General features: G+C 40.9%; 2 protein-coding genes across 3 annotated transcripts; one reads left to right on the top strand and one right to left on the bottom strand.

The window, feature by feature from the left end:
* Positions 1 to 12: 12 nt before the first annotated feature.
* Positions 13 to 14025, bottom strand: scn2b (sodium channel, voltage-gated, type II, beta; the record flags this gene model as incomplete). 2 transcript variants are annotated; one of them, XR_013844799.1, is made up of 6 exons in its annotated part: positions 13889 to 14025; positions 4082 to 4242; positions 3407 to 3623; positions 2000 to 2192; positions 611 to 679; positions 13 to 92 (listed from the first exon to the last, which is right to left on the bottom strand). XR_013844799.1 is itself a non-coding variant. In XM_080025072.1 (4 exons), exons 1-4 carry the CDS (start codon positions 13968 to 13970, stop codon positions 1996 to 1998), a joined length of 657 nt encoding a protein of 218 aa, XP_079881198.1. In that variant the 5' UTR covers positions 13971 to 14025. The 2 variants fall into 2 exon arrangements, 1 of the variants encoding a protein (XP_079881198.1); XM_080025072.1 differs by lacking the exons at positions 13 to 92; positions 611 to 679 and having other exon boundaries at positions 1996 to 2192.
* A 9141-nt stretch (positions 14026 to 23166) lies between these two features.
* On the top strand, positions 23167 to 26177 carry LOC307271586 (chymotrypsin A-like; the record flags this gene model as incomplete). The annotated part of the gene is made up of 7 exons (XM_080054117.1): positions 23167 to 23218; positions 23792 to 23895; positions 24173 to 24252; positions 24449 to 24527; positions 24672 to 24852; positions 25247 to 25380; positions 26016 to 26177. 7 exons carry the CDS (start codon positions 23167 to 23169, stop codon positions 26175 to 26177), a joined length of 792 nt encoding a protein of 263 aa, XP_079910243.1.
* Positions 26178 to 27990: the final 1813 nt, after the last annotated feature.

Raw genomic sequence — 27990 nt, 5'->3', positions numbered from 1 at the left:
ACACACACACACACACACCCACACACACACAAAAACACTGGCTGGACGATGGTTCAGGCAGTGGAAAATATGGATCTTCAGGAAGAGGATGTCTGAAAGTAAAGAGAGGAAGAAAGAGTGATAAAGAATAATTAGGCCTTAACTAAGACGATGCTTGGTAGATATTGTAGATGCCCCAGTAAACGAGCCCCTCTAAAGATAGAGCCAGCAGGTAGAGAGATCTAGGGCAGAGTACATGCAGATAAAACACCAGCACACATGCACACACACTCTTGTGCACACATTTATTTTTTCTCCTACTTTTGAGGACACTAGAGTGCACATCCACAGTACTCTTTTGGGTCTCCTGATTTAATGAGTAACTGCTAAATGAATTTCCTAATGTAGCGTGTAACATGCAAATAAGGCAGTGTCCTGTCAGTTCGTTTTGACTTGGTATTTTGACAATTATTGTAGTTGTATTTCTTATGTTTCTTCATGCTGTCCAGGTCAAGCTATACGCTCTACAGCAGACATGGTATTCATAGCAGTCAACATTATACGCTCTACAGCAGACATGGTATTCATAGCAGTCAACATTTGATGTTGATGTGAATGGCTATTTATTTACCAAAGGAGATGTTGGGGACGAGAGCTCCACAGGCCAACTGGTTCAAGCAGATGACCCTGCTATGGTTGTCTGTAAGTAAAAGAGAAGAGATGCCCAACATCAAGAACATTGTATTGGGTTATATTTCGGTCAATAGAGGGAGACAGTTTGAGGTTTGTGATGGAATTATGAAACAGAAAGAGTTATGGTAAGTACAGTGCTTAAAACTGGGGTGGGTAACTTTTTCACTGTAATATTTGGCAAAAATGTCATATTAGCCCTTCAGCTATATGTAGCTGAAGTGGTCTTAGAAGATCTACTCATCACTTTGCTCTCCCCTGCCTCTGTGTGCCGGCTCCAAAAATTGCCACCGCTCATGTACACTTTGACCAATCAGAACTCCGATTCTACATTCTTATTGTCTGTTGGGACTGTCCATTCACAACAACGTTGTTGGTGTAGAGCGTGTCAGGGGGGACCAGAGAGAACACAAGTGTAGCGGTTGAGGTATTTGGATTGGAATGTCTATCCCAACTGCTATTTTCTCCCAAATCATATACCCCAGCTTTAAGCCGCAGACACAGTTATGCCAGAGCCATGTGGTTTATCTTTTGTGCAAATCCTCACTCTTGACAATACTGAATAAAGATATGAAATCAGACCCCATAACTGGTGGCCTGGGCTATAGAATGTAGGGTTTAAGGTCTGGAGAATGAGGGTGTAAATATGATAGTCTAATTAAGTGTGCTTTCACACTAGGGACCTGGGACCGTTCCTGAGCACGATTGCCTGCAAAGTTCCGGATGGTTTGGTTAGTATGAACGTTGTGTTGGCTCCGTGCCCGGTGATGCCAAACTGTTATCCGGACAAATTTCTCAAGTGGTCCCCGGAAACAACGATCTGTTTGATCTGCTACTGGTATACAACTGTTAATTCAGTGGCAAATGTTGATTCCTAATGGTAGTTCTTTCACAAAGTTGGGATTCAGCAACTCAATTAGGTAACTACTGTGTAAATCTGTACATGTGAATACTAATTTGACAATGAATGCCTGCTAGATTATGTGACATACAAATGTAATATTCTTTGTGGTATCTGTCAGTGGGCCATCAGTGTTGTTTGAATCATGGCATTTGCACGTTGCCTGTTTATCATTGGCAAACAATGAGGGCACATACTTGGCAAACAATGAGGGCACATCATCATAATAATGCCAGTTAAAAAATTAGTCGATGCTGGAGGAGAATGTTATCTGCCAAGATTACAATTTTTTTTGTCTATAAATAGCATATGCCAGTTGATCGGAAGTTGACTATTATGTTAATTGTGCACCGCGAAAAATTAGCATGCGCCGTCCAAACAAGACTTTTCTGCTTCAAGGTATAGATGTTATGGTGAGGTATTTCTTACTTGGTTCCCTCCTCCGCAACACCCTCGGCTTCCAATTTCCCTTCCTCCTCCATCTTTTCCTCCGAGATCAGTTCCTGTTTCCTATGGCGACGAAGACATTTCACCACCACCATGGAAAGGATCAGCAGGGCCAAAGCTCCACCCACCGACGCCCCGATCGCCACCGCAATGGTTGAATCCCTCGGAGGGGGGACTGAGGAGAGGAGAGGGTTAAATAGTTTGTCGACAAAAGGATGGAGACAAGTGCAGTGCTGGCTAAAAGCTCTACTGGGCTGATTAAACAGAGTGGAAAGAAAGAAAGTGCTGCTGAGTTAGCCTCTGTGTGTTTGTGTGCGTATGTGTGTGTGTGTGTGTGTATGTGCGTGCGTGCCTAAGACATGCTTAGGGCCTGAGTTCAACCCCTTCTTGGTCATTAATAAGTAAACAAAGCGCTGACTCATCACCAGTGGGTCCTCACACTGCAGTAAAACACACACGCACACATTCACAGACAGACAGACAGACAGACAGACAGACAGACAGACAGACAGACAGACAGACACACACACACACACACACACACACACACACAGTTCAATGCAAAACACAAGCAAATACTGGTAATACTAGTGGTTCTTCACCACGGTGTGTGACTTTTAGTTATCACACATTCTACATATTTGGTTTGGAATCGTACAGTATCTCACACTTTATGGCAATATATTTCATCTGTTTGTAGCTAGTGTCTGCTTAAAAACATTGTGTCAAACAAGTATAAGTAATGCATGTAAGTGTTTGCTAATGGGAGCCATGACAAAATCAGGGAGTATCTTTCAGGCATGATGGGACTAGGATTTTTTAGACACACATCACAATTGAGCATCTTCAGAAGGTTAAAGATAAACATTGCAAATGTGTATACAAAAAAATGAAAGTAGATCCACCAGGGCAACTTCTCGAGGTGACTGTATTGTTCCTTTTAGAAAAAGTGCCTATGGACAGGCTGTATTTTCATACCGTGCAACTCATACCTGGAACACACTACCCGCTGCTCTACGTGAGCTTCCCACTCTTGGCTCTTTTAAAAAATGTCTTAAAGTATGGCTGCTGGAATCTCAAAACTGTTCACACAATCTATCATAGATTTTAATTTATTTTTATTTTTATTTTATTTTTTAACATTATTTGAATAATTGTTTTTACTCACTTGCTCTGTCGGTTGCATGTTTTTTTTTTTTTTTTTTAGAGTGTGTTTTTATTTATGAGTACACACATATGTTTGTTTCATGTGATTGGTGTCGACCAATCAAGGGACAAGGGATGCAAATTAGCACTTGCTACAATCCTGTATATTTACATGTAAATGTCTATTAATATGCAATGTCCCTTTAAATAAACTTAAACTTAAACTTAAAGTTAGTGTCTTACGTTCGGTAACAACATTGAGATGTATGATTCCCTGTCCCTGGATGCGGTCTGGGGGGTTTCTCACATAGCAGTTGTAAATCCCCTCGTCATCTATCTGAACATCTGACAGAGTGATTGACAGGTCATTCTTATCCAGGTTCCCGGCAAACATGACCCTATCTCCAAACCGGTCCGACCGCAGAGGCACCATCCCCCTTTTCGAGTAGAAGACCATAAACTATGGCAACAGAGGGAGAGAGAGAGAGAGAGAGAGAGAGAGATAGAGAGATATTGTATTAACATACCACAACCTGAGGGACAGTGAATGATTGAGGCACACACACACACACACACACACACACACAGTATATAATTAATATAATGTTCATAATGTATATATTTTTCATAATGTGTATAATTGTCATATGTGTTTTGTCTGATTTATTGGACTTATTGTATCTTGATACTTTGCTTTGGCAAGATTGTTTTTCTATTTTAAACTTTCATGCCAATAAAGCCAATTGGAATTGAATTGAGAGAGAGAGAGAGAGAGAGAGAGAGAGGGAGCGAGAGAGAGAGAGAGAGAGAGAGAGAGAGAGCGAGATAGAGAGAGCGAGAGAGAGAGAGTTTATATTAGGTTTAAGAGTTTTGAGATGTAGGTCTACCCTAGTTGTTATGCATACGCCTTTTTTTTACCGTCTCCTCTGTATCATTCACTGTTTCGTGGAAGGTCCAGTTCATGGCAAACCTGGTCACATCCATTTTATAGCAGGAAGTGAAAATACAGGGGATTTTGATGGTTGTTCCATTCAGTGCATTAATGTTGCCGGGCACGAGCACATCCATACTCCAACAACCTGTAAATAAAAACAACAACACTGCTGTTAGTGACAACAACAATAAGGAACATGTTTGAGCTGTAAGGATTGAAACAGATCGGAAAACAGATTGATATGCACCTGGATTTTCGGCTAATGTGGACAGAATTACTGCTGAATGTTTTAAATCAACGGAAATGATGGATATCATAAAGCAATTGGTAGATTGTGTTTTATAAATATAAGTGTTTAATATATGTAAAAAGGAAGGTTAATCTAAATGATTTAAAGGAAATAAATGGTGCACATTTTGGTTTTGGCTATAGTCCAAGTAAAGTGGCTAATCATTCTTGTTACTGTTGACGTCGGATTAGCCTTTATTGAGCTTGCTGAGACGAGCGAAAGACATCTGGTTTTCAAATAGCCATGGCCACGTATTGACAGCAAATCACGCCCACGTGGCTGATTTGTTTCACAATGCAATATCTGATCAATCATCATCTTTGCTTGTGAATACATAAACTGTATGTAATCTCACAACTATATGAGGTTAGAAATAATTGTAGTTTAAAGGTGCACTATGTAACGTTGGGTGTGTCATAGAAGTGAACATTTCATTAGGTATATTCCCAGAAAAATGGATCCATGGAACACTGTTTGAAGTTAGAAAGCTTCCTGAAAAGTTACTGTTTCACTGTTGTTGTCAACAGCAGCAGGGCCCACAGGTTTGTTGACAAACATATTCTAGTCTCGGTGGTCTTTGGTTCCAGGGGTCTCAATATAATTGTGTTTTGATTTATGATGTTATAATTATTCAATACTAAGAATTACATGTAGAGTAAGTATGTTTTTATAAACTAACTGCAGGCTCTGCTCATGTAAACACATCTCCCTCCCCTGAAAATGCATAGTGCACCTTTAACAAAACATACTGCATGACAAACAGATGACATTTGCATAGAACACAGAACAAGTAAAAAGTGATAATCCTCAGCGGTTTCAAATGGACAGTATGTAGTGAGGATGTGGGCTTGCAGATACATGCTGACTCTTCTGCTGCTGCACTCCATCTGGAGAATGCTCTTTTGTCAAGCTGACAGTAATTTCATGTGAGTTCATTCCTACAAAAAAAATCGATTTTTGCTCATGCATGTCCCCACAAAGTGAAGCACCAGGCCAGCTAACAGTAAGTATACTTAACACCTCCAGTGAAGTCTGATCAAAACATACTGTAGACTTATCATAAGTGTTCGTTTATAGCATAAGCCTCTATGTCATAGATGGTTTTGCAATTGTCAAGCAATGGTTATGCAAAGAGTAAAAAGAAACAGGCTTACATACATGTTTCCACAATATCTCTGCCGTTTCTGTTTAGTTTATGAAAATAATTATTTGAGCTATTAAACAATGTATCACTGTTGAAGGTAGCGTTGGTATTGCATTTTTCAACTTGAGTATGGTTATGTCAGATGCATTTTACTAAAATAATGGATAGTGTGTTTGAACACAGCAGTCAAAGTCATCTTATTTTGTTCTCTGCCCTCCCTCATTGTAAGCAGATGGAGCCTTCTGTGGAGGGTGGAATAGTGATATCATATTTTCATTTATGTTTCACAAAATTTTGTGTGAAATGCATGTATCATTTAGGTCCCTCCTCCCCTGTAACATTATGTCACAACACGCTTACAATCCAGAGACAGAATCTGCTGTGCCTCTCTCTCTCTCTCTCTGTCAGCATATGCGCGTGTGTGTTTGTGTGCATGTGTGTGACGATGGGACTCTGCACCATTCTCTCCTCTGCAGTCGGGTGTTTCTGGCTCCCTTCCCACTGCTGCTGCTGCACCACTCCACAGGCCTGCCTCCCTGCACCACACACACACACACACACACACACACACACACACACGCACACACACACACACACACACACACACACACACACACACACACACACACACACACACACACACACACACGCACACACACACACACACCTTCTACATCTCCATCTAATCTTCCATATATAATTTACTCACACACGCACTCACAATTTAGTCAGGTGTCTTGTGATGCAGTGCAGTACCTGTTTCTTCCTCTTTTCCTCTTACACAATCACACAAAACACACACACACACACACACACACACACACACACACAGATACATGCGTACACAAACTCCCTCAACATGCGCATTGTCAACAGCGAGCTAAGCATGGTAGCTATGTCAATGTCACCCCTGCATACCATGCTGCATACTGACCAATTGGTACAAGGGAGCTATCGATGCATCCAAGCAGACCCCACTGTCATTGACACACACACACACACACACACACACACACACACACACACATGTGCTTTTGCTGCAGCAACCCATAAACACATAATCGTTGTGAGAAACAGTTTGATGCGTGCTCCCGCTGACTCAGCAGTCCTATGGATGAGGAGAAAGAGAGGCAGATGCAGGGACAGAGAGAGAGAGAGAGAGAGAGAGACAGAGAGAGACAGAGAGAAAGAGAGAGAGAGAGAGAGAGAGAGAGCGAGAGAGAGAGACGGCGACTAGTAACAGATGAAATACTGCAGTGGAGCAGCCTCATGCCACTCCTCCCTCTCCCTCTCCCTCCCTCTTTCCTCTCCCATCTTTTTCTACCTCTCCTGCCTCTTTCCCGTTACCTCTCCTATTCGACCCCTGGACTAACCTCAGAATAACAGTTAGCACTTCTTTCTCAGCTTTATTTTTCAGTACCTAATGCATTTCTCTCTAAAAAAGGGTTCCACCTCATGTTTCCCTTTCCCACCCCATTCCTCCTGTCCACGTTTACAGTCTGTGGCCACTTTGTATTCAGCTTTTACCGATAATCAACAAAGTAAAGCTGTATATTTAAAAAATATGGATTCAATTTAATAGAGTGGAGACGTACTGCATGTACAGTAGGTCAAGCCTGTGTGCCTGAAGAAGGCAATCATAGACCAACGGATCTCTTAAACAGCGTGTGTAGCTTATTACTTACAAGAATGGATGGAAAAGGACAAAAGCTGTGGATATCAAATCCACGGATAGCATCCTTTGAAGGTCTCTTCTAAAGTGATTTAAAACTGCTTTAAGGCCACTGAGGGCTGCATTCGTGGGGGAAAAAACAAGACTTCAGGGTCTGTTTGTTCAAATGAAAATCATTTCCTAGAACTGAGTGGTACAATCCCTTAAACACATCATTACTTTGTTTTAGTTGAAGATGGTTCTGACTGGATTTAAGAGCGCTTTGATGGTGTAAGTACTGGTGTATGAGTGTGTTGACAAGTTTTGCAAGAAGCCAACTCTTGAAGAGGACTAAGCAACACTACATGAGTCATGGCGTCCTACAGAGTGTTGGGCCAGGTCTGATCTGTAGCTTGAGCCAGCTGCTGCTGCTTTCAGCTGCTTCATTGATGACTCCTCAGAGCTTGAGTTCCCCACAAAACGCCTCTACAACACACTTTAACTGGATTTCTTTACGTGGCCCCGGGGAAACATTAGCTTGATGATGATGCATCACAAGAAGTTAGACCATAATCAAATCTTATTCCAGATTGGTTTGCTGGTGAAGAAAAATGCTTTAAATCCATTTAAATCCAGTGGGGACGAGATTATTGGTCATTGGCTTTGCTTCCACTTGTGCTGCTGCAGGGAATGTGAACACCCCATTGTGTGTGACGACTGTCACAATTGTCAAGTCACAACAAATCATTCGGTATTCTGATGACTCTGCAAATTCATGTATTTGGGTTGAATGTTAAAAATGTTCATGCTCTTGCTTCCTTACACCAGCTTTACATAGTTAGGTATTATTCAAAGGGGGGTTTTATGAGGTACTTAATCATAGTTAGTCAGTTACCTAACAGAGATGGCAATCAGCACAGTCATGTTAAGGAGTTTGGAGTTTTACTACACCAACTCCCGCTGTTGCAGTGCAGCGTATCAGACCGCAAATCAGCTGGGAAAAAATCCTACATTTAGTGTACGATTGAACAGAGATTTCTTTTTTTGTTAAGAATTTATATAAATGGCAAAACGTTTTTCTGCTGCCCGCCACTGCAAAAATAAAAGGCTGACTTCTGCTACAGTGACGTCTCCTCCTACACTTCTTAAAATGACTGCGCTGACACCATCTCATAGCCACACTTCAAAAATACTGAACTATCACAAAACCTGTAAAGCCTATAAACTCTTTTTGGATGACTCTCACCCCAGCATGCTACCTTTTGGTTGTTATACAGTTGTGTTCTGCAGTGCTGGGCTTAGCTCTGGTGCCCCCCTGGAGGATGGGTTAGTCAGCAGTTATATTAGGGATGCACAGTTTGCATTTTATTTTTTAAAGATTATATTTTTGCATTTTTAAGGCGTTTTATTGATAGTGCAGAGAGACAGAGATGAAATGGGGTAGAAAGGGGAATGACATGCAGAGAACGACCACAGGTTAGATTCGAACCGGGTCTGCTGCGAGGTGGATTGAGCCTGAGCTTAACGTTTCAATTATTGCTAACTACAAGCTTTCTGTCCTCTTCTTTCACTCAAAACCCAAACACTGAAGACATGCTGCTAGTGACAGAAGTACTGCTGGGCTATTAAACGCACCATGACACATAGGCTATACAATATTGACCGGATTGAGTGAGACCTGTTTGTCCTCTCTCCATGTCCTCTTCCCTCCACTCTTTCCTTCCTATGCATTATTGACAATAATGTATTTAGAGACACACAGTCTGGCTGCTCTATGATTCAGTGTATTTTACCTTTCCAACAGCACTAGCACTCACAGGGTTTGAGAGGAATCTACCAAATTTTACACACGTACACCCAGACAATAATAAAAAAAAAAATTGAACGTACGGAGAGGGACAAAAAAAGCATACATTTTTGAGATGCTGGTAGTATTAAACATTATCAGCAGGGTAAACCAAGTGATATCAATCGTTGTGAAGAAGTGACGAATCAAACAAAATGTTGAACAAGCAAATTATACAAAGAATCTTCATCACAATTTATCATAAGAATGTCCTGGATCAGTTTAAGTATCAGTTTACGGTTTACCAAACCAATTTACTTAAGAGTGCACAACTTCCGGTAAGGGAATCTCAAGAGAAAAACTGGGTTCATCTTAACATCTTAAAAACAACGAGACATCTAGCTTCAAATGATAATAATAATCATAATTATTTTGTGTTATAAAGATGCCAAGGGCGGGACACTATATCTTATACAGCAGCACTGCAAAGAAACACATAGTTCAGTACAATAGTTATTGTGAAACATATAAAATAGAAGATAAATAAAAGGTGTATTATGTTGCGCCATGTAGATTTTATAATAAAGATTTGATTAATCTGTAACTTAAAGGCCTACTTCACCGGTTTGAATATGAAGGTGTATTGAATTCTGAGATCCTATGTAGTATAAATGTGCGAAAAAAATTGAAATCGGTTCATCCTAGCCTGAGAAAAGGCAGAAAGAGTGTTTTTTACGTACTTTGTAAATATTACTTTGATGTCTTTTACTGTGACATCACAGTAATATTTACAAAGTACGTTTTTTTTAACCCTATATTTCTCTTTCTGTGATGTCACGAGAAAGAGAAATTTAGGGTTAAAAAACACTCTTTCTGCCTTTTCTCAGGCTAGGATGAACCGATTTCAATTTTTTTCGCACATTTATACTACATAGGATCTCAGAATTCAATACACCTTCATATTCAAACCGGTGAAGTAGGCCTTTAACTAATTCTATCAACTACCAGGGATTTGCTACATTGTTGGTCTCTGGCACCACTTGGTGGACAAGTTCATCATGTGACATTTTCTTTTATAGACATTATTGCTGTGTTCGAAAAGCCATACTTGCATCCTCCCTCCTACATACTCAACATGTATATACTCCATACTGTCTACTTAACAATCGATTGTGTATGCGAGGTTCGTCGAAACATTGACACTGAAGTATACTCAAGCATTAAAGAATTACTTCTTCTTCTTATAAGATTCCGTCCGTTTAGCGTATTACCGCCTTCCACAGGTTAGATATAGAACTAGATTTTTACATCCAGTCCTGTGTTGTGCAGGATAGGCAGAATTGTAAATAAAGAATTAAAAAAAACCTTCCTTGTCGTTTGAAAAGACTCAATGTATTGTGGGACAGTTGAGTAGGAAAAGTATCCAACAATCCCATACACAAAATCTTCCCAGAAGTTATTACTCATCCGGGAATTTCTCGCCTACCCAAACTGGCATACTCAACCGTCACATACTCAAATTGACGTCAAAATGAGTATGAGTCTTACAATGAAACTTGGGTTGCGTTCCGAATCGCATACTCTTTCTTTTTTCTATTCTACATACTACATCTGACGATAAAAAGAATCTAGTTAGGATGCAGTAGGCATACTATTGAGACGTACTTTTCTCTCTTATTTCATCATAACATTGCGCCTTGATCTTGCCTCTTGCTTTATATTCGTCGCATCCCCGTTTGTTTTCATAACATGGACCTATAGGCTTCGTCGATGTTACGTCACTTCACGTGCGCACTGGATTGTGGGTCAGAATCGCCCAAATAGGATGCACTTTTCAACACTAACAATCTTGGCCGCATGAAGTAGACCATCCGGGTATTCTAACCATCCTAAATCTGGCCACAAGAATCGGGACATTCTAAATCTTTTTTCTACATACTATATAGTAGAAAGTATGCGATTCGGAACACAACCTTGCTCTACTGTTTTGGAGGTTATGTTTATAAAGTAGGATTATTGTCACCAGGACAACTACATTTTATTCAGGGAACAATGTATACTCTGTGTGAGTGACATACGCTGTACAATTCAAATAAATGATGCCGTAATGGCTGCAGCAACACTGCAATACAATGATTCTCTCTGTTGAGATGCTTCATGCAAAAATCATATTTCTAACCAGAACTAAGATGCCTTCAAAAGCATAAGAATCTTTAACAAATAAAGTACATTGTAATAGAAAATGTAGGTCTCCTTAATCCGAAACAATATCAAAGGCACACGTCTACTGTTTGAAGCAGTTATCATTTAGGAACACTTTTGATTTGTTTTGTTATGAAATAAAGCTATTGCTTTGAAATGAATATACATACAAATAAATGCTTCTGCACTTACTTATGCAACAGTAGCATTTTGGCCTGAGGTCCATGCCAGTGCATTTACAGTACACACCTTTTTTCTTTTCAGTGTGCTGCTGCCCTCTAGTGTATCTATTTAGAAACTGTAACTGTGGGCTTCTCTGAAAAAAGTGAAAACAGTACTGATGGGAAACTGCAGCAGTCTCCATAAGTGTGCTCCATAAGAGCATACTAATACTACTGACACACTTGTTTTTAGCCTGGACTTACAGTTTGTGTTATTCCCAAAGATTCTTAAAAAAACTACTTTACTGAGTGCTTTCCCATGTTACATGCCAAGCGAGGAGTGGCAATGTTAGGGTTTAGAGGTATGGAATCGTCACAATATTGTTCAATCAGTGGGTTAAACGTTTCTCCTTTCCTTCATGTTCACAGCACTACCTTTACTCACCGTAGCTGTTTTCAAAGAGCAACAGTGCTCTTGTTGACAAAGAGCAACAGTAGCTTGGGTGGCATCTGTATGCAACAAGCTCCCAGTTCAACAACAGGGAACTTTCGGGTATCCATTTTCAGTTGGCATAAGTGAAAAAGCAAACGGTGCTGACTCCATCTAAAAATACTCTGGTGTACTCACACCAGAGTATTTTTGACCTGTGTTATTCCTAAACCACTGAACTGCAACATTTGTTCAGACAAAAAGGCTTAAGAAAAATGTGATCAGCCCCTTTGGCTCTCGACTTTTTTTCTTCGTTCTCTCACTCAATCCAAAGCATTGCCTTTCAGTATGGTTTTAACATGACCATTTTTATTTGTTTTGTTTTCTTTTCTTTTAATGCCACCTTTACCTAATTACTTTTCATTTTGTGGAAAACACTATCTTTGTTGATGGACCCTCATTCACAATAGTACATTGCTGCATATTTTTGGATTGATCCAAACCAGATCATCCAGGAATAAAGCCCTTCTCTCCCTAAGTACTGCACCGTTGGTTTGACCACTGCTTGTCGACCCAACTGTACACCTTGTGTCCTAGGGTTTAAGAGACTCTAGACTGGGCCTAGGGTATGAACAGGCCCAATTGAAGAGGGTTGACAACCTAACATACACCACAATCTACATGGCTCCTTATTAGATACAGTGATTGGACACGCTTTGATTTGTCATGATTTGAGACAGTTGTCTTTCTTTAAATCGTGTTTCCTACACTGAATTTTATTTTTCATGTAAAGGTGGAATCAGCAATTCTGGAGAAAGCTTTTTGTCAAAATCAATGAATATCTCCTCACAATCTGCTACCTATCTGTACTGGGCATGTGTGTGTGTGTGTGTGTGTGCAGAAAAAAGAAAATCAGTTGTTACACAGCCTAGGCTCTGTAAACTGGTATGTAAACAAGGATGCCCACCTTTTCAGCTCACATAGTGTCGGACAGGTAACGGATCATAGAGTAGATGTTCACTGATTTTGACAAAAAGTGATTTTTGACCACACACATTCTCCAGAATGGCTGACTCCACCTTTAAGAAGGCATGCAGTGATGGTTTCAGTCTACAAAAGAGTCATGATCATCATATTGACTTCCCTTACTTGAATGTAAACTGTGGAAAACAGCATTTTCTTGTTGTGTTTCACTGGTGTGCTAAACCTGCACACACCCTGTGGTTTCACTTTACTGTAAAGTAAAGGTAAGCAGCAGGGAGGGGAGTATGTTACACAAGCTAAACGCTGGCTTGCATAATACAGGCTGAATCTGCCAGTGTAAGCCTATTTGATCATTCTGAATTGGAGGAATAATGCTTTGAGTCTGATCAGATGTGGGTCACAGCCTGTTTTGATCTTTGATCTGGCAACTATCTTTTTCATCTGCAAATCCCCGGGGGAACCGGTGCAAGCTGGATATCACCACATCTGCGCTCTGTTTACTGCGTGCGATCCTGTGTTCCTAAATCCATAGACCGCTTACTTAGATTAACCCATATGTAAGGGTTTATACGCCTGCTACTATACTAAATACAAGGCTTATACAAAAAGCAACAGGACATTGGTAGCACCTCATATAGGCCTATATTCTATCCATCACACACACTCACACCACTGGGCCACAGAAACCTGTAGGCTATAGCACAGCACACCATCAACCAGCCTGCAGACCAAGCCAACATTTATTTTTATATGGTGTATCATAATCCTGTTTAGGATGTGCTGTGCTACAGCAGGACACTAATTTAGCTGTCAACTGAGGCCAACTGGAGGCGTATAGGGGGGAAATAAGCCCGTACAGAATTACCTGGACTGATCCGAAATCAGTTGAGCTGAGGAAAGCCACAACAAAATGCTTGGTTTGAGAATAAAATGCTGTCACAACAATTAACTGGCATTATCTCACATTACACCCATCATCCCCTCCTCATCTCTCTCTCTCTCTCTCCTTCTCACATAGCCAGCTGTAGGGGAAAAGGCCCAATAGATGGAACAGGTTGCGGGAGCCATCGTTCGTTATCGAGCTGTTGATCAGCGCCTATCAATGTATTAAAGCATCGATCGCTTTGGCTGGTTCGTGTCTTACCGGAGAGCGAGAGCAGCAGCAACAGCGACGCGCTCACCACCAGATGAATGCCAGACCGCCTCTCCAGCGCGGGGGAAGACATCTTCTCTCCTTCTTATATAATACAAAAAAAAAGGCTAATAAAAACCGCTTAGCTTTTTGTCCATAGAAAGGGAATCAACAAGTACGAAAAGAGCAAATGAGCGGCGTGTGCGTTAAAATGCTAATACAAAAAGCAGTCTTATTGTTTTAGAGGCAGGACATGGCTGGCAGTGTCTGTAGCCTTGTGACGGTTGATCTTACGGTTGTCGGTTCGTTGGCGGTGGGAGGTGGGCGGGGAAAACAAGAAGCTCACTCGAAATACAATCGAGGATGTATCCCTAACAGATGTAGGCTAAACATGTTACTTGTATTACATGAAATGACACTTCAAGTGCAATAAATAGACTAACTTGTGTTGCATTCAAATATTGTATTGCAATAGATAAGCAATGGATAGCGAACATAACTTACATTGTGTGTGTGTGTGTGTGTGTGTGTGTGTGTGTGTGTGTGTGTGTGTGTGTGTGTGTGTGTGTGTGTGTGTGTGTGTGGGGGGGGGGGGCGGGGGGGGGATATCTGGATATCATGGATATCTAAATTAAATGTTGGTTAAATGAGTGAAAACACAACACATAGCCTACTGTAGCCTTTGGTATTACTCCTGTGAAAATGTGTTTTACTTATCATCCCTCCACAGCAATCAAAGTCACTAAAATCTCATCTCCGATTCAGGAGCAATGTGTCAAATCAATAAATGAGGCAGTATAGGACATCTATATTGGATAAGCTGTCTTCCATCACCCACTAGATCTCTAGAGATGTGTGAAATCAACACCAAAAAGCATTGAAGGAGTTCTGGAGACACTTTCACCTTTGTCTTTTTTTTCTTCTTCTTTGGCACTCATTTGTATCTACTGAACATGCAAATAAAGATGACAGCACGTAAGCACCAGGAAAATAAATTCCTCTATAGGTTCATAAGGATGAGGAGGCTCTACTGACAAGATACAGGCTGTCGTGCAGACAAACAAACAATTAAGCAGAGACCATCCCAGCCTCCCTTCTTCAATCCATTCCTCCACCCTGCTTCAATCCATTCCTCCACCATCATCCTTCCTTCAGGAGGAGAGGATACAGGGGGGAAAAAAAAGAAGAAGAAGCAAACACTAAGTGGTTGTTCCAGGTATCATTTCGTTCCATATTGCAGGCACCCAAAGGAGATGCTAGCAAACAAGACTGATGTAAGGGGTGGAGAGACACGCTATCGTATGGAGGCATAGGAGAAGACTTACAAAAACAGGTGATGTCAGAATAGAGGAAAGAGGAGAGGAGCATTAAAGACATTGAGATGATAGAGGGAGGGGATAGCCGTTATGATAAGACAGGAAGAGTGGAAAAGTATAAGAGGCAAGAGGGAGTTAGGTGAGTGGTTTGAAAGCATTAAGCCATTAGTGGTAGAACATAGGCAGAGGAAGAGGGCTGGGCTGGGTTAACAGTATGTGGTTAGCACAACAACACTGCTGAAAAAAGTAGAGGCTTTTCATATAAAGTATAGCCATAAACAAAGTGTACTTATTCTATCCACAATGCCTACGTACAGGCCAGGTCATACCATAGCATTTGGACCATTCGTATGCATAATGGGAAACAACAATTTAAGTACACAATCTAATTCAATAGCCTTAAACTACCCAGTTCAGCTTTTGTATTTGCTTACTAGATATTGTTAAATCCATGTATGTATCTATCAATATATGTTATACTGTATCTACATATGTGTATAGAATTATAATTGATGGTATTAGCATAACTTGAACTGACATGTTTGGAACATGCACAATGCAGCATTTACCCCATCTACATGATAAACCGAGGAGTTGGAGCAAAAGGGGCGTAAGTGACATATTTTGCGAAAATTACTTTTATATATAATTTTAAATGTCTTGATAAGCTCTATCAAATGGTAAAAGAATAACGTCACTAAACATTTTACTTTTTGAAATAAAGGCTGAAAACATAAAGGCGTAAGTGAAAATCTTCTGTTGAGTTTGGAGCAAAAAAGGCGTAAGTGGACTGAGCTTGGCGCACAAAAGGCGTAAGTGCATCATAAATAGGCTCAAGAGCTGACAATATGGAGGGATTGCAGAAAAGACCATTATACTACAGAAAAAGTGTTTTTGAATATGTTTGGAGAATTTGACATGCCCACATATGATGGAGAAAATATGGACAATAAAATTAACACTTTATTTTTTATTTTATTTTGATAATTTTTTTTTTTTTTTTTACATTTTTTCAAAAATATGAATTCCTTGGCCCAATCTCTATTAAAGTAGAGATTGCATCCATATGCTGTTTTTTATTAAATATTTACAATCAATAAAACGTTTGTTTTTGCTCTCCTGTAAAATTCTGAAAATGTCACTTACACCCTTTTCACTCCAAGCCCTCGAAACATAAACCTCCTACAAATCCTGTTGAACTCATTTTACCCAATGGCAATGTGCATTTGCTGATGTTGTGTTGTGTTGTGTTGCAAAACTGTTGCTTCACTGGGTTGGAAAAGGTTGCTGTCCTTGGTGCTGAACTTCCCCACACCTGCACTCTACAGCAGTGGTCCAGTGTTAATTTCGTAGACTAAGACTATGACGAAAAATATTCGTCTACGAACCTTTTTCACGGACGTAAACTAAATAAAAACTAAATAAAAAGGCAGATGTGATGACGAAGACTGAGACTAATTTAACTGACACTATAGTCTACGAATAGGAACTAGACGAAACTGTTAGGGCGGGACGATTGGAGAAGAGATCCAATCAGAACTACTCTTTTTGTGGGACAAGTTGGGAAGAAATCCAATCAGTGCAAAGCAGCGAATGCAACCCTGTGTCAGTGAAAATCGACGGAGACCGCGCAGGTGTGAGCGGGTGGAGTGAGCCGCTGTGCTGAAAAACTCTGCGGTATGATGGACAAAAATGATAGTCAGGGATATCCTGCCCGTTAACGATGTCTAGGGGAACGGCTAAGTTCCGCGATCCGTTTGTAGTAGGCTGTGTCTCGAGTTTGAATACACAGAGCCATGTGAAACTGCCGCCTCCGTCCGTTAGTTTCTGTTTTTAAGTTACAACTTCGACGCATGGACAGCGTTCAATTAAAACCTCTAATTGTATTATCTAAAAGGCTTTGATGCAAATGAACACACACAGCGGCAGCAGTGTTGCTTAAAGGAAGGCGCAGTTGCTCAAATTTATCAGCACCTCAACTGCGTGCTGCTGCTGCCCAGGGGCGGCCTTAACGATCTCGGGGCCCGTTTCAAGACCTAGTGTGGGGCCCCCCACTTTTTTAAAAATATTTTCTTTATTTATTTTTTTTTTATAAATAATGCTTGTGCATGCTCCCCGCAAAAAGAAAAAAGATTGTGGAATCCAGTTGGTTCATAGACAGATCATGAGATAATGGACCCCCGGGCACAGGCTCTTAAAGCCCCCCCTCCCCCCTATCCAGTCAGGTACACTGATTTTATGTGAGATTATTACTAATGAAATAGAATACATGTTTTGTATTACAACCATTAAATCTGTGTCTGTATCGCATATTCAAACCTTAATACCATTCAATGAAGAAAAACACTTAGTCGACGAAGTCCGCTGTAGATTTAGTCAAACTAAAATCTGCTTATATTTAGTAGACTAGAATAGACTAAGACTAAAATATTTTAGATGACTAGAATAGGACTAAGACTAAATGGTGTGATATTCAAAAGACTAAGACTAAATCAGAATTTGCTGCCAAAATTAACACTGCAGTGGTCCCCAACCTTTTTTTGACTTGTGAACCCCCTTAAACTGGTTGCCATGTTAAAATGACCCACTTCGCTCATGTGTGATTATTCGCCTTAATTTATATTTATAATAAACCCTTTGTCTTCGTATCTAATCCAGCTGCCAATTCAATTAAAACCATTTCTACAAATTTCCCTTAATTCAAATACATTTGCACTTGATAATTACAATTATTGTGAGCAGGGGTGGAAAGTCATAAGCCATGAACAAGTTGACATGACATCTGAAAACTAAACCCCTGTTTTTCTGTGATCCGAACATGTAATAGAGGCAATTTGGTGTATTTTAGTGAGGAGAATAAAGAAAAAGACAACATGTATTTCAGTTCAGATGAATAGCAAAAATGAGCAAAACAAGTTAGTCAGCCAACCTTCTTGACTTTGACCATAAAACGTGTGTAGGTATTTACCAATAAACATGGTAACAAACTTCGCACAAAATGGTAAAACGGCAAAAACCAGCTTGTTCATACATTTTTTTTTATGAACAAGTAAGACAGAATATAACATGGAGCGTCAACTCAATCAGACCAAATTCCACTACAATGAACTATAAAGAATGTGGCAAACAGGATGTTCATTATCATTGCCACACAATGACCATCATTCAAACAGATATCAATAGCCCACACTCTCCAGTTACCCATAGTTTCTCTCGCACACACACACACACACACACTCACACACACACACACACACACACACACACACACACACACACACACACACACACACACACACACACACACACACACACACACACACACACACACACACACACACACACACTCTTAATTAAATCTTAATAGAAGCTAAGCCGACGGCCATCACAACACCAGATTACATGTGAACGGATCTGTAGAATCAGTTTAAACCTGAAACTTCCTACGAATAATCTCAGACTGGTTCCTGTTCGTCAGTGTGTCGGGCTCTCTCTTACACACATACACACAGACAGACACACACACACACACACACACACACACACACACACACACACACACACACCCACACACACACACACACACACACACACACACACACACACACACACACACACACACACAGAGGGTTAGACACAAACTCACACACACGCACAAAGATAAACACACACAAGCTGAGCCACACACATACACATGCAGACTAACACACACATACACACACACACACACACACACACACACACACACACACACACACAGCTGACTGAGATCAGCTGTCCCAGGTCATTCTGCTGACGTCCAATCAGATCACACTTCAGCATGAGCATCGGCCAATCAGGAGACAGGTCAGTTTAAACATATAAACAAATCAAACAACTGGAAGTCATCATTAAACACACAGTGTGTGTGTGTGTGTGTGTGTGTGTGTGTGTGTGTGTGTGTGTGTGTGTGTGAGTGTGTGTGTGTGTGTGTGAGTGTGTGTGTGTCTCTGTGTGTTTGTCTGTGAGTGTGTGTGTGGGGGTGTCTCAGTGTGTGTGTGTGTGTGTGTGTGTATGTGTGTGAGTGTGTGTGTGTCTCTGTGTGTTTGTCTGTGAGTGTGTGTGTGTGTGTGTGTGTGTGTGTGTGTGTGTGTGTATGTGTGTGTGTGTGTGTTGAAGGTCATTGGCTGCAGCATGTGTGTCTTTCCCAGCAGACCAACACATGAACACAGTTTGTCAGTGAAAAAAACACTTTTCTAAATATATTACACAAACACTAGATTATAACTACGGTTTACATACACTACTTTATTTAATCGCCATTAATTATATTATTTTTTATCCCACAGCAGTTTGTATTTCTTAATGAATAATTCTGAGATATACATTTATTTGATATGTATTTCCAACAGCCCAGGTAGCTTTAATACTTTTTTTCTAATTTCCCATATTGTTTTCCAGTCAGTGTTCTCCTGTGCTACTGGGAACAGCCTCCAGTTAACCTGCAGCACAATGTCTGGTGGAGATTTAACTCATCTCTTTAGTAAGAATCTGGGTTTAGGAGGCCAGACGAAAGAGAGAGACATAGAGAGACAGAGAGAGAGAGAGAGACACAGAGAGAGAGGGAGAGTGAGAGAGAGAGGGACACAGAGAGAGAGACAGAGAGAGACAGAAAGAGAGAGAAAGAGTGAGAGAGTGAGGGACAGAGAGAGAGAGAGAGAGAGAGAGAGGGAGGGAGATAGTTAGGGAGAGGAAGAGAAAGTGTGACAGCTTCAAGCAGGTGATCACTGTAATGGCAAACACCTGTGCTGGCTGATCTCTGCAATAAGCTGTATGAGTCAGCCACTCTCTCTCTCTCATCACATATGGTTTACTTTGGTTTTCAGTTAGTTTTGCTTTGCATATAGACTACATTCTCCACTCACACATACACAGCACTCATTTCTGATTACTGACTTGCATGCAACACTTTAAACTAATTCTAGGTAAACCTCAGTTAAATAAACTATTAAGTCTTGTGTGGTCTCCTATATCATTCCCTTGAGCCAGGTTGTGACGAGAGAGAGAGAGAGAGAGGGAGAGAGAGAGAGAGAGAGAGAGTTTTATGAATCCACAGCTCCCTCTGTTGGCACTGGAGGTTCTGAACTCTTACGTTTTTGTTTGCAGGAAAATTCGTATTACAAATGCAACTTTAGATCTTTGCAGATTGCGTTGTACCCTCTCTCAATGAGAGACCATGATTCACAACAGGGTCTATTAGTGTTGCCCTAACTGTAGTTCATCAGAAATTACAGCTCAATGTCTTCTAGGTCTTCCTCCACACATCCACAGTGTCACTGCTTCTCTTCTCCCTCCAACAACCTGTCTTCCTTGGTCCATTTCCAAAAAAAATCGTTTGAGCTTTCCATATACTGTATATACAGTATGTTCACCAACAATTCTAAAACAAGTCACCTTCTTAGTGTTTCAATTGAAATTGCAATCAGCAGTGTTTGACATGCACTAGGCTGATATCCATTCAGTTTTGAATGTGTGGTTTACAGTTGTGACAGCAGTGTGTTAGCATTTGAACAAAGTGCTATAAATCCACTGTGTTGTGAAGGCTGTGGTTAAGCCATGAGATAAGTGTGTAGAGTTTTGAAAATTGTGTTTAAGCAATGAAAAAACGATCTAGAGTTTGGTCCACATGAACCGCTGCTGTGCATAGTGTAGTTAGAGTTTTGCACTTGTCGTTCCAGTTGTGCCCACTGTGGTTTAGCAATCGAAAAAAAAACTGTAATACCTTCAAACAAAAAACTGACTACTGGACTTTGGACTGCTTCAAGCAAGGAGAGCCATTGCACTTTGCTGGAAAAATGTGGATCCTCCAACACTGTCGATGTGGATTAAAGAGCTGTCAAGCTGTATTGGTCTGGAAAGATTGACTTATATTGTTAAGAGCAAACTGAGGGACATAGGATAATTGTTTGTTTTTATTGTTTTTTTTGTTTAATTTGTTGTATGTATTCTAGTATTGTTTTTTCAAGTGGTTCCTTGTTGATGTTTGTGTGTGTGTTTTGTTGAAAAAAAGATAAAACAACAATAAACATAGTGTGAAAGAAAACATATTTAATAGGCCTACCTATAATGTGACTTTTATTATGGAAAAATATGCCAATCACCATGAAATCTCACAGATTGACCTGAAATGTTCTTCAAGTTTCATATCAGCAAGTTTAATGACTGAGACACAGAACACTACCCCTGTGTTCCGAATCGCATACTTTCTACTATTTAGTTTGGTAGAAAAAAGATTTAGGATGTCCCGATTCTTGTGGTCAGATTCAGGATGGTTAGAAGTACCCGGATGTCTACTACACCCGGCCAAGATTCTTAGTATGGAAAACAACATCCTATTTTGGCGATTCTGACCCATAATCCAGTACGAACCTGAAGTGACGTCACATCGACGAAGCCTCTATATGAAAAACAAACAGGGATGCGCCGGATATAAAAGCAAGAGGCAAGATCAAGGCGCAATGTTATGATTAAATAAATAATAAAAGTATGTCCCAATTGTATGCCTACTGCATCCTAACTAGATTATTTTTATCGTTGGATGTAGTATGTAGAATAGAAAAATAAAACGTATGTGATTCGGAACGCGGGGAAGATTAACACAATGACATATGATCCCAGAATATTTTACATTATACTTTGTTTAGTGTCCATGGCGTGTATCAGGTTAAGCTGCTGAGAAACACACACATGCTGCTGACAATGACCTTTAACACACACACTAACACACACTCTTACTCTCTCTCTCTCACTAACTCTCTCACACACACACACACACACACACACACACACACACACACACACACACACACACACACACACACACACACACACACACACACACTCACACACTCTCTCTCCGTCAAATACCATCCAAAGTACTATAAACAGCAGTGTTTTGCATACAGTAAATCAGTTTGATTATGCTGCTTTGAAAGAGATGTTCAAATGGTACATGTGTGTATCATTCTGATGCTAAAAACTGTTTGAAAAGAGGTGTTTCATTTTGACATAGAAGTTATACGTTTATCTGTTCATTATACATGTGTTTTTGTGTGTGTGTGTGTGTGTGTGTGTGTGTGTGTGTGTGTGTGTGTGCGCTTGTGTGCTGATCTGCTAATATTAATATGTAAATGTATTTTGGGTGTGGCTTTATATAAGCCTGTACAGGTTTCTGCCACATCCACACATGTATTTTAATTATTATTTTGTTTTAACTACATGCTTTTTTTTTTAAATCGATTTGTATGTGGAAAAAATAAACTAAACTAAACTAAACTATCTGTGTCTGCTGTGTCTTATTCTGCCTGTGTGTAAAGTTTGAGTCAAAGTCTGCAGACGTGTGAAATCATTCGACTAGAACTGTAAAGCAGACGATATGCAGTGGAACAGTTTCAGCTGTGTACCATGCACCTGTCCAAACTCCCACCCTGTCTGATAACACGTCCCCACTGTCAAGGACCGTGTACAAATGCATTTCATCATGTTTTTAAGAAGAAAATGTCTCATAAATCAGACAATGAACAAAATATGAACAAATCCTTCAGTAATAACCTTCAGAATAGTGCTTAGAATGATTGTGGAAAGTTTAATTTGATGTAGGTGTAAGAAGATTTGATTTCTGTATTGAAAAAAACTAATGTTGAGATAATGTCCGTTAAAGATGGTTGTATAGGAGAAATATACAGGCGCAAACAGACAAGGTTTAGTCAAATAAACACCTTAATGTACATTTTGGACCTTTGATTTATACTAGTATGAAACAGTACATGGACGTAAAATAGACAAGTATCTATGTATTTTCCTGCGTTGTCTGGCGGTCAGTTAATCAGCCAATCCCGTGGCTCGGTGTGTGATGCCCGGCCCCCTGTCTAAACCAATCAGGAGCCAGGCTGCTGTATAAAGGCTTCAGACTCTCACTGACAGACATGTTCAGCCATGGCCTTCCTGTGGATCCTCTCCTGCCTCGCCTTCACCGGCGCCGCCTACGGTGAGAAACAAGCCCCTGCTTAGCATGGAGCTAACAGCTCTTTATACACTATATAATATAAACAGCCTACGGTGAGACACTGATGCATTCTGGGTAGAGCAGACAGACTTGGTAGAAATAGAATATAATATCCATCAGTATTTTTTTTTATTAGTGTATAATCTCTATTTTCTTTATGATCTTAGAATGATCCTTTTATATCTACATAGGAGCGGGGCGCTGAGGCCTCCATGTTGCACCGCCATGTTTCTACAGTAGCACAGAACGGACAAACTTAACGGCCTTACACATTTTTATATATAGTGGGGGAAATGTCTCTGTAAATTCTCCCGCAAAGGGAGGGGTTAGCAAGGGAGCGTTGACATCTACAATCTAACCTCTAGATGACGCTAAATATTCCTATATTACACACTGTAGCTTTAAGTTAAACAGAAACTATATCTCAAGTCATAATTAGATTTTAGTAGGAAAATAGATTTGGGTTTTTCTTTTAAAGCTTATTGATGATTGGTTTAAATATCGATATTAATGATGTCATAATGATGTCATAATGATGTCACTGTGATGTCACAGGATGCGGCTCTCCCGCCATCCCTCCCGTTGTCACCGGATACTCTCGTATCGTTAACGGAGAGGAGGCTGTTCCTCACTCCTGGCCCTGGCAGGTGTCTCTGCAGGTAACACACACACACACACACACACACACACACACACACACACACACACACGCACAGGAACACACACACACACACACACACGCACACACACATAAAAACACACACACACACACACACGCACACACACACACACACACACACACACACACACACACACACACACACACACACACACACACACACTCACACAAGAACACACACACACACACACACACACACACACACACACACACACACTCACACACTTACACACTGACTCTCTCCTCTCTTGCTTCAGGACTACACCGGTTTCCATTTCTGTGGTGGATCCCTCGTCAATGAGAACTGGGTTGTGACCGCCGCTCACTGCAGCGTCAAGTAAGACCTCGACAATTGATTTGATTTATTAGGATGCCCATTAGCAACACACTGAAGTGAAAGCTAGTCTTCCTGGGGTCTGAAATATACAATATAGAAAACAGACAATCACTTGTTTTGACATTATTGTAGTAGGCTAATAACAGATTGTGTCTGTAGTGTCAGTAGTAATAACAGATTGTGTCTGTGGTTCTAGGACTTCTCACCGTGTGATCGTTGGAGAACACGACCGCGCCTCCACTGCTGAAGACATCCAGGTCCTGAAGGTTGGAAAGGTGAGTCTCCACGTGTACACCTGTTTACCTGCTCACTGCCTCTCTCTGAACGTGGCGATGGCATAACAATGGCATTTTTTTTTTATAGTAACACATAATTGTTCTTACCTGAATTAAATGGCTGTGTTAATCTTCTTCTTCCAGGTGTTCAAGCATCCCAAGTACAACGGTTTCACCATCAACAACGACGTCCTCCTGATCAAGCTGGCGACTCCCGCTCAGATGAACATGCGCGTCTCTCCCGTCTGTGTGGCCGAGGCTGGAGACGACTTCCCCGGAGGCATGAAGTGTGTCACCAGCGGCTGGGGCCTCACACGCCACAACGGTGAGAATATAATGTTTAGTTATTATTATACGTATTACTTATTATGAGTATATACTGTATGTTTGGATTAACCCGCCCACAACAGTGAGACATAGATCTTTAGATATTTAGATATAGTTATCCGAGTGTGGAGCTTTGGGCACTTTAGCACTAGATAGATCCGCCTCTTTTCTGTATAGAGATAGATTTATATCCAAGTCAAGTCACTTAATGGTCAATTCTGCGATATGTGCCAGACATTCAGTTTCTCTCCGACCCACAGTACATCAAACAGATCATAAACTATAGAATAAATACATTCTGAATCCAACCAAACAGTATAAAAAAACTAAGACATTTAAAATGTGCTTGTGTGTGTGTGTGTGTGTGTGTGTGTGTGTGTGTGTGTGTGTAGCTGCCGATACTCCCGCCCTCCTGCAGCAGGCTTCCCTCCCTCTCCTGACCAACGATCAGTGCAAACGTTTCTGGGGAAACAAGATCAGCAGCCTGATGATCTGCGCCGGAGCTGCTGGAGCCTCCAGCTGCATGGTGAGACACACACGCACAGTCATTACATTACATGTCATTTAGAAGACGCTTTTATCCAAAGCCACTTACGACTGGAGCACACATTCATACACCGATAGCAGCAGGGTTCAAGCTAACTATCAGGAGACATTTAGGGTTCAGTGTCTCTTTGCCCAGGGACACTTGGACATGTTGCAAGGTGACGGGGGATCCAACCACCGACCCTGCAATTGCGGGTTGACCACCCTACCCACTGAGCTACGGTCACACAGCGTAACACAGGGCTAGCATGTTTAGAGTTATCTACAAAGGGCTAGCCTGTTTATCTCTATATTTATTGGACAGGGACACTGCATTTTAATAAACATTTCTGTGAATGTGCCAGATTTATCCAAAATAGTCTTCCCCTGGCTTAGGCTTCATAAACAACAAATGAACAAGAAGGGTTGAGAAAAACACATTAACTAAGATAAAAGGTACACTTAGTGATAAAAGTTAATACAATATGATGTCACAGGGTGACTCAATATTAACAGGGATACTCTGGATTCTGTGTATTGTTGTTAACTGGTTGTCTGTCCTCAAAGTTAGACTTTCTGTGTGTCTTGCTGTTAACTGGTTTTGGCTTGTTATTAACTGTCTGTCTCTCCTCACAGGGAGACTCTGGCGGCCCCCTGGTGTGTCAGAAGGATAACGCCTGGACCCTGGTGGGTATTGTGTCCTGGGGCAGTGGAACCTGCACCCCCTCCATGCCCGGAGTCTACGCCCGCGTGACCGAGCTGAGAGCCTGGATGGACCAGACCATGGCAGCCAACTAAACTCTTCAACCCCCTAACCTCCTTACCCCCTATCCCTTAACCCCTAACCCTCTCACCCCTAGGCTCCTTACCATCGCAGCCAACTACACACACTGTTAACAAGCATGTGACTCTGACTGATCATCAATAAAAGATTGAAAGTCAAACGCTGGTTGTGATTGTGTTTTGTTGGTGTGATGAATTTAAAGGGTCACTGTTTGTTTACATTCACAGAACCTGCAGTTAGATTACAAAACATATTTTCTCTACATGTAATTCTTAGTATTGAATAATTCTATCATCATCGATCAAAACTAAATTATTTTGAGGAACCTGGAACCAAACGTAAAAATCGATTAGTAGGAATGTATGTTAGAAAATGTTCACAGCCAAAGTTACACAGTGCAGCTTTAATTTGTGTGAATGCTTTGAGCTTACATACGGTTGTTTTTCAAATCTCAATTCCTCCTCTTATTATTATTCTTCCATCCTCTTTTGGCTCACTTTAACTCTTTCTAATCTTCAGCTATTTAATCTATTCAACCATTACAATGTTCAGCTCTTTCTGCAAACTATCTTCCTGAAATCAAGAATTTAAAAGAAATTAACACAAATTTATGAAAATGAACTTCTTGAAGGGGCTCCACCCTTAAAACAGGAAATTATAGCCAATCCATAATTAAATAACTATAACCAAGTAGGTCTTGAAACTGTAATCACAAACATTTATTGTTTTGGGTTCTCCAGTGGTGTAGTGTGTAGAGCGTGTACCATATAGACTCAGTCCATGTCTCAGTGGTTGCGGGTTAGAATCCGACAATTGGACCTTTACTTTAGCCTATGTCATCCCCCCCCCTCTCTCTCTGTCTCTCTTCATCAAACGTTAAGCCTTTCCGGGTCAGCATTAACCCTAACCCTAACGCTAACGCTAACCGCTCTGTAACTACGAATGACTCACACCGACACGTCTCATCTGGGAATAGATTTCCTCTGCAGCAGTTTATTCACAAAGACACACAAGTCAGTGTGTCAGTGTGTGTGTGTCAGTGTTTGCCTATGTGTGTGTGTCAGTGTGTGTGTCTTAGTGTGTGTGTGTGTGTGTCAGGCCCGTCTTGATGGGCAGGCGTGTCCGACTCTCCTACAGTAGCAGATAGCGTTAAAGAAGCGACAGTAACACGTGTCACAGGGGTCACAGCACGGCAGAGACAGGCCAAGACAGGACTGCTGAGGGGGGACACACCAACGAGGGTCGCACAAGGCCTGCGGAGACTGGAGAGAGAGAGAGAGAGAGAGAGAGAGAGGGAGAGACATCAACATATACAGAGAGAGAGAGAGTCTCAGTCTCTGCGTATAACATGCATAGTAGTGTTACTATCAACACGGGGAATGAACAGTTACTCGCAGACGCACAAATTAAATACAACATATTATTATTAATATAAAATCATTTTTCTTGTGTGGAAATATATTGTAGGCAAATGCCTTATCTTTCTGCTTACCCACTGCAATACCCCTAAGTGCCCCTAGGGGTCCGCGTACCCACAGTTGGAAGTCACTGTTTTACAGCAGCAACCTTACACATATTGTTCAATGCCATTACTTCACTATGGCATTCAGTAGTCAATACTGAATGATAACACACATGTTTTTAGGGAGCTACACATGTAACTGGTAAAACATTTTTGAAACTTTTTTGTAAACTACAACATAGCAAATCAAGAGAATAACACAGCAACTGTTTCTCTCTCTCTCTCTCTCTCTCTCTCTCTCTCTCTCTCTCTCTCTCTCTGTCTCTCTCTCTCTCTCTCTCTCTCTCTCTCTCTCTCTCTCTCTC

Source organism: Ammodytes marinus (genome assembly GCF_949987685.1).
Source record: "Ammodytes marinus genome assembly, chromosome: 3".
NCBI classification, from domain to species: domain Eukaryota; kingdom Metazoa; phylum Chordata; class Actinopteri; order Uranoscopiformes; family Ammodytidae; genus Ammodytes; species Ammodytes marinus.
This window is presented reverse-complemented; position numbering and strand designations above follow the sequence as displayed.